The following is a 14,473-nucleotide window of genomic DNA, read 5'->3' on the forward strand; positions in this document are numbered from 1 at the left end:
CACCAGAGCTCTCTGTTGGTGGGGTCTGATTGCTCCCCCCATGTTTATTTTTGTTTACATAAATATTTTTATTATTGTTTTTGTTAAAAAAAACTGCTGCTTCTTTAAATCCTTTCCCTCCCTCCCTCCCTCCCCACAGCCAGCCAATCATGGCTTCTGCCTATGAGAGCCGATCGCTCTCCAGTGTCCCAGGGGGACAGCCGTGTCACACGGCTGTCCCCAGTATAGCGCTGCTGCTGATCGCAGCGCTGTACAATGTATTTAGATGGCGATTCCGCCGTCTAACCGTCTCCTGAATGGCAATCGCCGCTCGGAGACTAAAGGAGGGGCGGAGCTCCGCCCCTGAAAAGGAGATGCGCGCGATCTCCTGCACTGCAAGCCCCAAGGACTTTACGCCAATCGGCGGTAGGCAGTCTGGGGCTGCCGCCGCGGCCACGCCCGTCGGCGTGACGCGGTCGGCAAGCGGTTAAGATGTGGAATGCATTGCCACAGGAAGTAGTTATGGTAAACTCTATACCTGCATTTAAAGGGAGCTTAGATGCTTTCCTTGCGTTGAAAGACATCCATGGCTACAATTACTAGGTAATGCCTAATGATGTTGATCCAGGGATTTTATCTGATTGCCATCTGGAGTCGGGAAGGATTTTTTCCCCTTTTGGGGCTAATTGGACCATGCCTTGTAAGGGTTTTTTTCGCCTTCCTCTGGATCAACAGGGATATGTGAGGAAGCAGGCTGGTGTTGTACTTTGTTCTCTGGTTGAACTCGATGGACGTATGTCTTTTTTCAACCCCAAATAACTATGTAAAAAAAAGTATGGTCTAAGAAAACACATAAGAAGCAAATAATGTTAATTTTAATACCATTCACAAGATGAATACATAGTTTTGCTTAATACGACATATCAGAAAATATCAGAAAGATAAAGTGAAACTAATGAAATTTCCAGTAAAAAAATATATGATTGCATGACTCATGTTCTAAAAACAAGGCACCTCGAAGCATTGCACCTTCGTATCTGGATAGCCACAGTGAAAATTAAAAAGTCTTATTAGCACCTTTGACATGAAGTCCTAGTATGGTTGTCATGTGTAACCACAAGGGGCCTTGTGCAATTCACTTTTCACCTGAGTTTCCTCCTAGGTAATATTTTCACAACTTAAAATAAAATGCCTTTTAAACCGCCAGCAAGCAAACAAATACTCAAAATAATTTGAACTGTAATTTTTCACCTACTTTTTGGAACTTTTTCCATTGCAAAGTGCTAAAAAGTTATTTTAAACTGAAGATGAAAAATTACCTCCTAGGAGAAACCTCAGGAGAAAAAATGAATTTCATATGGGCCAAGGTGTCATTTCTCCCATTTCTGGAAGTGGGGCATTGTTTCCATTAAATATAGGGTCGCATGGTGGTAGGTAAACCGGAACTGCAGACATCATGCTATTTAGGAGGTTTGACTGTAGTCATGTGACCACTAACTCAGGAACTGATTTAAGATTACAACAAGGCTTTTATCATCTCACTGGTAAAAGAAAGTATTGCAGGGCGGAAGTTAACAGATTTTTATTCTTTGCTGGAGTTCAGCCTTTTTAAGTGAATAATAAAAATAAAGAAGCAAATAAAAATATAGTAAAACAGCCAATCATAAACCAGGTTTTCTGTTCCGGTTGTTTTAAGCCAATGAACGGCCTACCCTGACTATGTCACCGCAGGACTTATGAAAAGGGAATAAAGTTATATTACTCAGGGCCGTTAACATAGAACTCGTCTCCAGCATTATGTGAGTTGAATGGCATGTAATACAAGGATAATCTATACTGACAGTGTAACAAAATTTGTAATTACATAAGGAGCCAGGAGGATGTACTTAGATCTTCTCTGTTCATGTATAGCTATTTTTAGGTTTCGATTAGCTGAGAGATCTGTAATGTCTTAAGGTTTGTCTTGGCCTTCAAATCTTCGTGTATTTTTGCCAACTCTAAGAAAAAGGATGCAAACAGTTTGGTACCCTGAATGTAGTTCGACCTGAAAATGAGAAAGATGCAAGAACAACTTAAAAAAACAAAAACAAAAGTAAAACAACAGTTAAAAAAAATCAATGGAGAGTTATGTTTAGAAAACATTCTAACTGTGCTAAGAATTTTTTTTTTTTTTTTTTTTTTACAAAAAACCCTCTTTGCAGTAATTTTTAGAAAGCTTCAGCCACTGCAACCATTTGCCACGTGATTGTCCTCTTTCATTTGTGTGTGCTCGGAGGAGCTCAGTGGCTGAAAGGACAGACATGCTGAGTTGCTTAATCTGGGATCTGGGAGAGAGGGCAACAGAATCCCCAGAGAAGACCCATGTATCTACAGGGTGGGCCTGTAGATAGTAGTATTTACCTGCTTATCTTCTCATTCTGTGAATGTTCCCCATCATCTGCTCCCCCAATTGGAAGCATCATTACACTTTTTTTGGTCAGATCTTGGAAAGTTTTGGCTAATGGTATTGTTGAGCCATCCCTGATCATATCTGGCTCCACACCGAACACTGCAAAGTGAGAGGAGGACATGAAAACAAGAAATGTATACATTAAATATTACTACACCAAGGACTGCTTCACACTGCAAAGGTTTTTCAAAGCGCCAGTGATTTAAAAAATCTCTTGCTAATGTAATGCTATATGTGATTTTTTTTTATTGCATCACTCAAGTGAGAACACACACATAGTATGACATTAGCAAAGCGCTTTTCAAATCGTTGGAGCTTAGAGAAGCACTTGTAGTGTGAACCAGCCTAACTCATAAGTTTGCTTCTTAAAATTAGCCTGCTATTGCAATATTGCAGCTGCCAATGCTGACATACTATTAGGAAGTGCTTGTTCCCTGTGTTGCTCATCTTATTGGTTTACTCTACTGATATGGAACAAAGCTCCAACCAGTAATTACAGTAGTGCTAACAGGCGTAAAGCTAATAGGAGGCAACAAAAAAAAACCACCAGATACTTAACTAGGGAGAGGCAAGGCTCTGGGTCCTATAGAGCCTTCTAACTCCTCTCACGGTCCATACATTTAATCGCTGGTTCCTCCTTTGAATCCCCCGCCGCAGGAGGCATCGGAAGTCTTCGGGAGCCTGAGTGCTTCCAAAGACAGCAGCTCTGTACTGCGCATGCATAAGCACCAGAGAGTGCGCACTAGCACAGGTACTGTACGGAGCCACCCATCTCACATGGGCTCCCAAAAACTTCTGAAGCCTTCTACGCAGGCCTCCTACGCCTCCTCCTGGCAAAGAGCAGTATCCAACGATCGGTTGAATACTGCTACCGGGGGAGCCAGTGCTGAAACGCTAGGACCATGAGAGTAGCGGCAAGGCTCTACAGGACCCAGAGCCTTCCCTTTCCTTAGGCGAGTATCTGTTTGATTTCTTGTTGGCTTCCCATTAACTTTGATACAGGCCTCCAACACATTCATACTTCTGTCACGACAGGATCCATTTAATCCATTGTTAAAGGGAAACCTCATACACGTTTTTCTTACTTTCATATAGCTTGGGGGAGCGTTAGAACGTCTGTCACATATCTACTCCTGTTTGTGCCTCTTTTTCACATACTTTCCTCTAACTTCTATTGTGCTGGGAATACACGGTGCGTTTTTGCGGCTCGATCCTGCCACCCGATCGATTCCCCGCTCGATACCGTGGACGATTCTCTTATCTTCTGCTATTTTTCTTTATCTCTTTCCATTGTCCGTATCGAGCGCGGAATCGATCGGGCGGGTGATTGGTCATGTCGGAAATTATCAATCGAGCCATCTAAATGGCTCAATCGAGCGGCACAAATTTACCGTGTATTCCCAGCATTAGTGACAAAACGTAAAATATCTCCAAAAGGAATCAGAGTTGTCACTAGCATAGGTGCCTTTAAATGTATCCCAATCTCCAATTTGCTTCACTTTCTCATTACAATGACTGCTGTCATATAGAGGAGGTTATGAGGTAAACAGAAAAGGAAAACAGAAACAATCAACTCCAAAATGTAAAAAAAAAAGTAAACATTTGGCTGATGTCCTACCCTAAAGAACACTTGAGATGAGAGACATATGGAGGCTGCAATATTATGTACTTTTAAACAATGCAAATTGCTTGGCTGTCCTGCTCATCATCTGCTTTTAATAATTACACTTATAGACCCAAAACAAGCATGCAGATCAGGTGCTCTGACTGAAGGCTGACTGGATTAGCCTCATGCTTGTTTCAGGTGTGTGATTTAGACACTACTGCAGTGAGAGACATCATCATGACTGTCGGGCAATTGGTATTGTTTAAAAACTAAATAAATAAGGCAGCCTATCTATCCCTCTGACTTCGTTTGTGTTTGAATCCCCTGGTTCTGCCACCAGTTTTTTTTAATGCATGCGTTAGTAAATTTGCAATACACACGTCTGTACATTGAACATCTTTACTTTTTGCAATAGGTATATTGAAAGCACCCGTCTGACTTCTGTTGCACAACATCCGGTCAGTCCTTACTGCCACGGAGTGAGAGTTCTTCCTCCCACCTTCTCCCACAGCATTTACGCAATTGATTTCAGTTTTGCAAGCCCAGCAAGTTGTTTAATACATTTGTAATGTATTAGATTGTAAGCTCGCAAGGCAGGGCTCTCTCCCCCTTTTGTGTCTTGAAAATTATTATACATTTTATTTATCATGTTACTTTTATCACTGTCATTACCAATTCTGTATTTTGTATTCTGTATTATGTACCATTTTTTGTATTTTGTCACCAATTATGTATATTGTATATTGGTGTACACTATTCTCTGTATTATTATGTACCCCATGTTAGTTTCTTACTTTGTACAGCACCACGGAATATGTTGGTGCTTTATAAATCAATAATAACCCTATATAATAATAGGCAACTGTCCCTGCGTACAGCAGGGACAATTGTCTCTGTGTAGCTGGGTCCGTGCTTTTTGCTACTGCGCATGTGTGCAGCACGGACCCAGCCTCACACAGACAGAAGCACGGGCATGGGCGGGCGTGTGAGAGGGCGGCCGAGTGCGGCGGGTGCATGCCGCGCGGCGGGAGCATGCAGCGGGCGTGTGCGAGTAAAATTAGTTGCTGTCACTTACAGTGGGTAATAGAAATCTGACATTACCGACAGATTTTGGACTAGCCCATCTTCTCATAGGGGGGTTCTCAGGGTTTTCCTGATTTTTAAAAGCAGTTAGTGAATGGCAGTTGCTCCGTCCAACTGCCAAAATAGTGTGCAGCGTGCAGGGAGGCTGTCCAGCATCTTTGTATACAGATGTTTCAGGGTATGTATTTATAAAGAATAAAGGCCCTGCTGAGAATCCCCTATGGAGGGATGGACTAGTCCAAAATCTGTCGGTAATGTCAGATTTCTACTGCCTACTATAAGTGACAGCAATATAGGAGGAAAGTAATGCATGGCTCATTTTACTCAGGAAGAAATGTACTTCTTATTTGTATGTGCTTTAAATTTTAAGATTTTCGCGACAGTTCCTCTTTAAGCTTTGCAAAACTGTATAAGGCAAGTTGCCCAGCAGTGATCAGCACCCAATCCACCGGGTGACACTGTAGGGCCAAAAGTAGAAACTTGTTCTGTTGCTTTGCGGGAGGCAGGGTTTCAACAGAGTGACACAGACGGGATGTCACAGGGCCAGAGACTGATTAAGATAAAATTGGGCCCTAGGCTAAGTTTTAGCTTTGGCTCACCTTATGGTCCTTTTGGTAATCTGAGATAGAAGAGAGGTCAGAGAAAGTGGCAGTTGGGCCCACTGACACTCACTAGGCCCCAGGCACCAGCTCTGAACATGGGAGAGCAACTCTCTCAACCGGCACTCTGTCATTCATGCACTGAGTTGATTGTTGTCCGGGCCATTGGGGAGCCAAAAAATGGGTTATTAGACAGTTTCTAAAATAACGCCTGTAAGGAAATAAAGCACACCTAATAGCACATTCTTTGTGAATTCACCGCTTTATGCTGCTCAGTGTGAATTTGCTCACATCTGATTAGAGTAGACTGCGCCAGGAAGCAAGACGCTCTGGTTCACCCAGATTGTGAGCAATGTGCCTCTCTGTGCAACGCATCCAGCAGCATCCCCATGTACAATTATATTTTACATTGAATAAAAGCATCTGACTTCTTATATTTTAATTACTGGTGGGATTATTGGTCTTTTAACTTGATATAATTCTCCTGAACACTAATGAAGGGAATGGATTTAAATAACCAAATAACAGCACCTTGCCAAGAATGCAAATCAGCAATTCAGCTCATGCTTATACTTGATTAAAGAAGCTTACTTTATAAGAAGGCAACATTTCTTTATACTGGAATGTTTCTGCAGTTATATGCACTCTCAGCTACTGAGATTATTGCATTATGTGTTTGCTGAACAGCAACTAGAACTGCTTAAAATTAATCCTTAAACCACATGCAGTTATTTGTCAGTGCACATTAGGGTGGTCACCTTTTTGTTCCATGAAAACTAGACAGTGGGTGAAAATGGGCATGTGGCCCAAAAAAGGATAATGTCACCATGTATACATTTCATGCATGTTACATTTCCAGAATCAGTAGTGTAGTGTCACCCATATTCCACGGTTTCCCTATACTGGCCCATGTGATGTGAGCGCTATATAAATGCTAAATAATAATATGCAATTAACTTTTTCTCCTGAGTTTTCTCCTAGGCGATATTTTCACAACTTGTCAAATGCCTTTTAAACCGACCATCAAGCAAGAAAACACTGCAAATAGCTTTGATAATATTTTTTCAACTTCTTTTTGGTGCTTTTTCAATTGCCAAATGCTGAAAATTATTTTAAAAAGAAGATGAAAAATGATCTCCTAGGGAAAACTCAGGAGAAAAACTAAAATGACCACTATCACAATAAATGTAACATTTAGTATGTTTCTTCCAGAGTAAAATGGGCTATAAATTACTTATCTCCTATGTTGCGGTCACTTATAGTAGTTAGTAGAAATCCAATGGAACTGACAGGTTTTTGACTATTCTATCTGTTCATGGGGGATTCTCAGTATTTCATTTATTCTTTATAAAATCACTCCCAGGAAAGGACCTATACACAAATGCAGGCCACCCCCTGAAACAGGGGCGTAACTAGAAATCACTGGGCCCCCCTGCAAAACTTTGGATGGGGCCCCCCTACCACCGGTATAGGTGCCCCCAGTATAGATAGCCAGGTATAAGTGCCTGCCCCCAGTATAGCCAGGTATAGGTGCCCTCAGTATAGCTAGGTATAGGTGCCCCTAGTATAGCCAGGTATAGGTCCCCTCAGTATAGCTAGGTATAGGTGCCCACAGTTTAGTCAGGCATGGGTGCCACCAGTAAAGCCAGGCATAGGTGCCCTCAGTATAGCTAGGTATAGGTGCCCTCAGTACAACTAGACATGGGTGCCTACAGTATAGCCAGGCATGGGTACCCACAGTATATTTAGGTATAGGTGCCCTCAGTATAGCTAGGCATGGCTGCCAATAGTATAGCCAGGCATGGGTGCCCCCAGTATAGCCAGGCATAGGTGCTCCCAGTATAGCCAGGCATGGGTGCCCACAGTATAGCTAGATATTAGTGCCATCAGTCTAGCTAAGCATGGGTGCACACAGTATAGCCAGGAGGGGATGCAGCGCATGAGGGTGGAGCGATGCCCACACACATCAGCGGGGAGGGGGGCCCACTCCCTCCCTCCCTCACCTTGGGCTCCCCCATCAGCGCTTCTTCCTCCGGCATTAATTAGCAGCAGCAGTGGCATGGTAAAGGGGATGCAGAGTTACTTCTGTGTTCCACACCAGAGGCCCGATCTTCTCTGAATCAGCTCCTGACGCTACTTCCTGATAAACAGGAAGTAGCGTCATTGGGCGCTGATATAGAGAACCTCCGATGTGGAACGCGATAGTAAGTCTGCGTTCCCTTTACCATGCCACTGCTGCTAATTAATGCCAGAGGAGGAAGCACTGACGGGGAGCCAAAGGTGAGGGAGGGAGTGGGTCCCCCTCTCCAGCGCTGTGTGTGCCCTCATGCACTGTGTCCCCTTCTGGCTCCTGCCCCCAGAACGGCCCTGGACGGAGATGCCCTCCCCCGGCTGCATCCCTTGCAGCCCCCATTGTTATGCCCCTGCGCTCAAACTTGTTTGCACAGTATTCTGGCATGTGGACAGAGTGACTGCCGTTCAGTAAGTGCCTTTGAAAATAAAGAAAGAACTGAAAATCCCCCATGTGGAGATGGGCTAGTCTGAAAACCTGTCAGGTCTGTCAGATTTCTACTACCCACTGTAAGTGGCAGTAACATACGAGAAAGGAAATTTATAGCATTACTCTTGAAGAAATGTACTTCTACTTTTTGTGTTTCCATGTACAGTATTGTACAATTTCTCACGATAGTGGTGCTTTAATTACACATGTGCAAGTATGGCCAAACTTTTCATTGTCCCCAATAGTATTTTTCTATTTTTCAGCTTTTCCCTGCTACCACAGTTCTGCACTCCCATTGACTTTAACCCAAACACAATCACAGTAAAAAAAAATGCAGCATGTCTGGGGAAAATCGTATCACTTTCCTGGAAAAGGGAACACCACAATTTCCATTATCCTGCTGCTGTCTAGGCAATTTACACGCTATTCAAAATAATTAGTGATAAAATGTTGAGTGACTGAATGTGTTAAAGGAAGGGTTATCATGCAGGTTAGCACAGCTCTGGCTCAGCCCACACCATTTTGTGACTGGCTGGAAAATTGGGACCCTCCCTATTTTATGGCCTTCAAAAGGTCAATGTCAGAGTCCTGGAAAACCGCTTCCCATGTATCATCTTGTTGGCTAGGTTTACTGTAGATTACTTATTAAAGCCAGTCCCTCTAAACTACAGCCAGACATGTAAATGTAATTAAGGCGCCGGGAAATTTGGGCGCAGGGTAACGCCGAAAAACTGCTCAACCTACTCCTGCTAAAGTCCTGACGGCGTTAATTACTATTCTCCCTCCAGGTCACTGTGGACTCTGGGGTAAAACATCATTCGGCTGCCAGCTATTGCAGGCGGACAAATTACACTGTCCATTGTCTGTAATCCCCCTCAACTGACTGCCACTTAGATTGCTGCTCTCATTGCCCAATGCTGAAGAATTTATGTGCATAGTGAAGTAATACAGACCTTTTCTTATTGCAATTTTAGCTGCTTCATACTGCGGGTCGTTAATGTTTGCTACCCAAGGCATTGCTCCAATTTCCATTGACACTCTGAGTTTGTTTGGACTGTTCAGTTTTGCAAATACATCTTCAAGATATTTTATAACCTGAAATGAGATTAATATATATGCTTCAATTATGTCATATGTTATATCACATTTTGAACATTACTGAAGTGGTATGTAGCAGGGGAAAGGCAGATTCAGTAAGAATTAACACTAGCTGAGGGCAGTGTAGAGCTTGTATGATCTCACAAACATGGACTGGATTCTTTTAAACGTGTGTCATTACATATGAAACATTTAAGGCCTTACCTGAGTCATATTAGATTATAGTAAATATAGTGAGTCATGCAATCTGAAGTCACCTGCACCATTACTGCTTAACCAGGTAGTCCTGGATTTATTACCAAATGTACTTAGTGCTGGTGCATGTATTGTATACTACTTCAGTGACACAACCAACCACTATTTCACTCAATTTTCTTCCACCCTACAAAGATTTGATATGACCCATGTGATAGTTAATGTTAAATGTATGCTACCCAGTGGTAGTCAATTTTTAACATACTTTTCCAGATCTGCTGAATCTGATTACACAGACTCTCTGCTGTTCTCGAACATAAAAGCAAAACAGGGCCTTTGAGTAGTTCAAATAAATTTGGAACTTCTTTCATGAAACAAAACCTTGCAACTAATGCTGGGTATACACGGTTTGATTCTGAGCTGATAAGATGGTTAGATAATTTCCGACGCACGCACGCGCACACACACACACACACACACACACACTCTCTTAATTTTAGGTCAATACCAAATTTTTATGTCAGGTCTGCAAAGGAATATCTCAACCATTGCAAGGGCATCTGCACACCCTAGTATGCAAAAGCCTTTCCAAATTACAGATCACTAATGTAATTTGTCACTGAACATTAAAGCAAATTTCAGCTGAAAAAAAAAACCCAAAAAATGAAATATTACATCACCAGAGGGAAGCCTTTGGAGTATCAGATCCTCCTCGGCCGCTTTGCTGCTGTCTGGGACCATCTTCTGCACTCCTGTAGAAGTACGACCGGACTATTGGTGCTTTGTGCAGTAGCGCAAGACACTAGTGCATGGATTAAAAACCTGTGCACGAGCAGCTGCATTCTACTGCGCAGGCGCAGGCTGTACTGTCTGCCTGCACAGTACGGCTTTGCTCATACATGTAGGGATGCATGTTTGTCAGCATTATTCAACATTAACGTCAACTAAAGTGTCGCAGGAACGGAGGGGCACAAGAGGATTCGGGACGCCTCTGGACTATCTAGAAGCTTCTTCTACTGATGTAAGTATTTAACTTTTTCATTCTCCTACTTCTGGTATCCTTTAACTATTTATCGTCCTGGCGACAGTATTTCTACGCCCAGCAGGACTTCATCTAAAGTCTCAGGGACATAGATATTCGTCTGCCCCCACGATCGCCCGTCACGTACGCTTGTGCAAGCTCCTGCACCCATTCTTGTCACCGCCAATTAGTCTGCTAATCAGTGAATGGGAACACAGTTCCCACTCACCAATCTAAATGACTGTGATCAATGAGATGCTGGTGATCATTGACAAAAGTGAAAGTAAAGCATACACATATTACTTCCTCTGTGTGCTGTTCAGTACACAGGAAGAATAAACGTGGGGTGACATCTAGTGGCCAAAAAGTAAAATTGTACCTACATACATTACAATAAAAAAATAAATACATAAAATACCACATTAATTGACTCCTTACCTCCCCATCCCAAAGTTAACAAAATAAAACACGTTTATAAAAAATAAAAAAGTGACATTTAAAAAAAAGAATACATAAATAGTTTCCTTAGGGACTCAACTTTTTTTGATATGTAAATCATGAGGGTATATTACTGTTATTTTTGCAAATATGGGCTTGTAATTAGTGATGAACGCAAAATGGAAAAAATGCACCAAAATATCATCGCCATACATTGGACAAATATATTGTGTGGGTATTATCCACAGTAGCACGTTTTATTTTAAAACTATTCATGGCCGAAAACTGAGAAACAATTAATTTTTTTCTTATTATTCTCATTAAAATGCATTTGGAATAAAATAATTCTTAGCAAAACTAACCACCCAAAGAAAGCCTAACTAGTGAAAAAAACAAGATCATTTTATTGTGATAAGTAGTGACAAAGTTATTGGGGAATGAAAGGGCGGAGTGTCGAAATGTGAAAATTGCTCTGCATCATATGAGGGGAGGGGACAAATCCCTTAGTGGTTAACTAGTTAAAGTCTCTTATTACTGCAGCAAAAGCTATCACAAATGGCACTCAGCACATGCAGCTCATGTGCCCCCTCTGGTGGCCTCTAAGAACTATGCTCTATTGCAGACATTTTCAAGAGGGATCTTTGAAATTTTGTATCACTCACCAACTTTGCAACTACAGGTATTTGCATATTTGGAACTTGTCGTATTGAGAATTTTCCAATTACTTTGGAAGGAATGACTGTTTTGGTACCACTTGCAGCAAATGCTCCCTCAATTCCATGAATAGAAAGACAGGGGTATCGCCACAGGTGCTGAAGAATTTCCTCCTGCAAGAAGAGGGACAACACATCATTATACCTACTCGATAAGGACCAGTTCCTACTATATATTCTACTCTGCATTATAATACAGCTGACAAACAGACATGTAGAAAGTGCCCATGCTTTCCTATGGGCTCTTTCACACATTTTTGTTGCAGTGTTGTCCATTGCAGTCTGTTGCAGACAATTCCAACTGGCACAGCTTTTCCGAACAACACACAATGTACAAAAATGCACATTCCATATGGCTGCAGCAAGCTTCTGTCGGAGACAGTTAATGACACAAATGATTCAATGCACTCTGTAATACCCTGCATAAAATGTCAGTGCTATATCAATACAGAATAATAATAACAGTATATAGGTACTGTAAGAAAAGAGGGATTTTTAGAAGAGATGACTAAAATGAAAATATGGCGTGTGCAAAAAATTGCAAATTAAACTGTTAATAGAAATATGTTTTCTTACCTTGGTGCTATATAAAAATTGGTTCACTTCCGTGTTATTTTTAAGTTCTTCTATATCAAAATCTATATTCTCATACAATTTAAGCTCTTCTTCTGTTAATGGTGCAACATCATCATAAATTCCTGGGATAAGGATATGGCCAGTAGAGTCCACGAGGCTCGCTGTGTGCATAAAGAAGCCAGATATGACCCTTTTAGTTGATTAGGCCATAAAAAAATACAGTTGACACCAAACATAAGGTGCTGACTGTGACTTATAATTTCCTTCGCTGCTCTTAAAGGTCCTGATGTTTCATATGATAGTTTTGGAACCTCAAGGTATTGCAATGAACATATTCTCATGTACATGACTATATCAAGCGACTTGGGTAGGGTCTGGGCCCTTACACATTTAAAAAAGGCGTCCATTAATTTGGAACCAAAATGTTGCTGGTAGTAAGAATATAGCAATGTTACCAATATTCTACTATCCAATATTCTATAAAAAAACAAAACATGAAGGCAGCTTTAGTAGTAGTCAATCTCTACTTATTTTGATCGCTAGAATATGGCCTTACAAATAAAAGGGCAACACATGGGCACTAGCCTTTACGTTTAAGCATGGAGTAAGCTTGGTAACAGTTTGGTTCAAACGTTTTTTTACATATTATACTAGTTTTTATTTTAGCAGAAACAAGCTGCCTAACAGTCATACAATAGGACGGTTGGACTTACTATTTTCATCACACACATCTTAGTATGACCACTGTATACATTACCTAAAATATATACTAGATCCCTCATTGACTCATGGATGATGCCTCCAAATGTTCCTGAATGCAAGTCCTTTTCCCCATTTTTCACCTAATAAGTAAATTACAGGAGTTAACTCATATGGTTCAAATCACATTGTTTCTATTTCCTATGACTGTACCTATATTCACTTTCACAGTTTAATTGTTCATATGTTATTCTGTAAAGTTGGACTCTGCACTGCTCTTGTCAGCAACTGCACGATTAGTTATATGTAATACTGCTGCACATAAGAGCAACAAATTAGCATGTATAGTGTTTTATTATAAGTCTTTTAGCGCGATTCTGCATCCTAAATTCACATATAATTGAATGATTATTTTTGGAGTACATGAGGCTGCAGAGATATTTCTTTGATTGTCTGAGTGGCATACACATTTGAGAATGTAAAAAGCACTGAGACTTGGCCACCTTAATCCTCCTATGGAAAAAAAATTGAAAAATATTTAGGGACCTTTACATGACACCCCCCTGACCTCATGATAACTGAAACTCAAAAACAACAGAAGGAAGGCAACTCCCTGGCTAAGCACATGATACATAGTTTGAGGATTTTGAAGACTTACCTAAGCTTTGAAGTGATATCATTGGGATCACCCTGTCAGGATGGATAACAGATTTTCAAAAGAGAGCCAGAACCACCAATTGATTCCACCTAGTAATCCAAGATGGAATCAGTTGGTGACTACCGCTTCATCCCTGCCCTCCATCCGAATGATTTATGCATAGATGTCCTCCCTTCTTTTTTGTCTCCTTTAATAGCTACGTAACCTTGGTTGACATCAGGAAAAACATCCCAATTCAAGTTCCCCTATCTAAAGCAGCTTCATACACTTTTATTAGGAGTGTAATGTTTCTAGCTGGGTCCATTGTTCCACAGAATCGGACAGGAAGAAAACAGTATTTTGCAACATGATACTCTTGGATTAAAACAGACAAATTGGAATGAGTGTTCCAATAGGTCTGTTTCAATCCAATGGGGAGTCCCAGCAGTTTATTTTGCTTATGCCAGGGGTCCCATGGGTAATGTGGCGCTTGTCTAGCGGGGACACTGGACAGCAGCAGTGAGAAGACGACTTATGAAGGCAGAAGGTGACGGAAGAAGGTGAACGTGACAGATGAAGGCAGAAGAAGGTGGAGGTTAGACCGGCAGCGTATGCAGAGTCTGGAAATATCATGCAGGTTAGGACTTTGCATTTCGATTGCATCCTGATTACCAGAGAAGATCCAATTGATCCAATGGTGAAGGACAGATGTGAACGAATCCCATGTTTAAAGAGAATCTGTATTGTTAAAATCGCACAAAAGTAAACATACCAGTGCGTTAGGGGACATCTCCTATTACCCTCTGACACAATTTTGCCGCTCCTCGCTGCATTAAAAGTGGTTAAAAACAGTTTTAAAAAGTTTGTTTATAAACAAACA

At 41.3% G+C, this 14,473-nt stretch overlaps 1 protein-coding gene across 4 annotated transcripts in view; it reads right to left on the reverse strand.

Annotated features, from left to right (window-relative positions):
- Window positions 1–832: 832 nt before the first annotated feature.
- Window positions 833–14,473, reverse strand: part of CNDP1 (carnosine dipeptidase 1) — a 62,219-nt gene continuing 48,578 nt past the window's right edge. For all 4 annotated transcript variants that reach the window (XM_068237075.1, XM_068237076.1, XM_068237078.1 and 1 more), the window contains 6 exons: window positions 13,015–13,099; window positions 12,258–12,418; window positions 11,631–11,795; window positions 9,170–9,311; window positions 2,380–2,527; window positions 833–2,023 (listed from right to left, as the gene is read on the reverse strand). In XM_068237075.1, coding sequence (XP_068093176.1) covers window positions 1,897–2,023; window positions 2,380–2,527; window positions 9,170–9,311; window positions 11,631–11,795; window positions 12,258–12,418; window positions 13,015–13,099 — 828 coding nt within the window. In that variant the 3' untranslated portion in view covers window positions 833–1,896. The remainder of the gene's footprint in view (window positions 2,024–2,379; window positions 2,528–9,169; window positions 9,312–11,630; window positions 11,796–12,257; window positions 12,419–13,014; window positions 13,100–14,473) is intronic.

Source organism: Hyperolius riggenbachi, chromosome 5, assembly GCF_040937935.1.
Source record: "Hyperolius riggenbachi isolate aHypRig1 chromosome 5, aHypRig1.pri, whole genome shotgun sequence".
NCBI lineage: Eukaryota > Metazoa > Chordata > Amphibia > Anura > Hyperoliidae > Hyperolius > Hyperolius riggenbachi.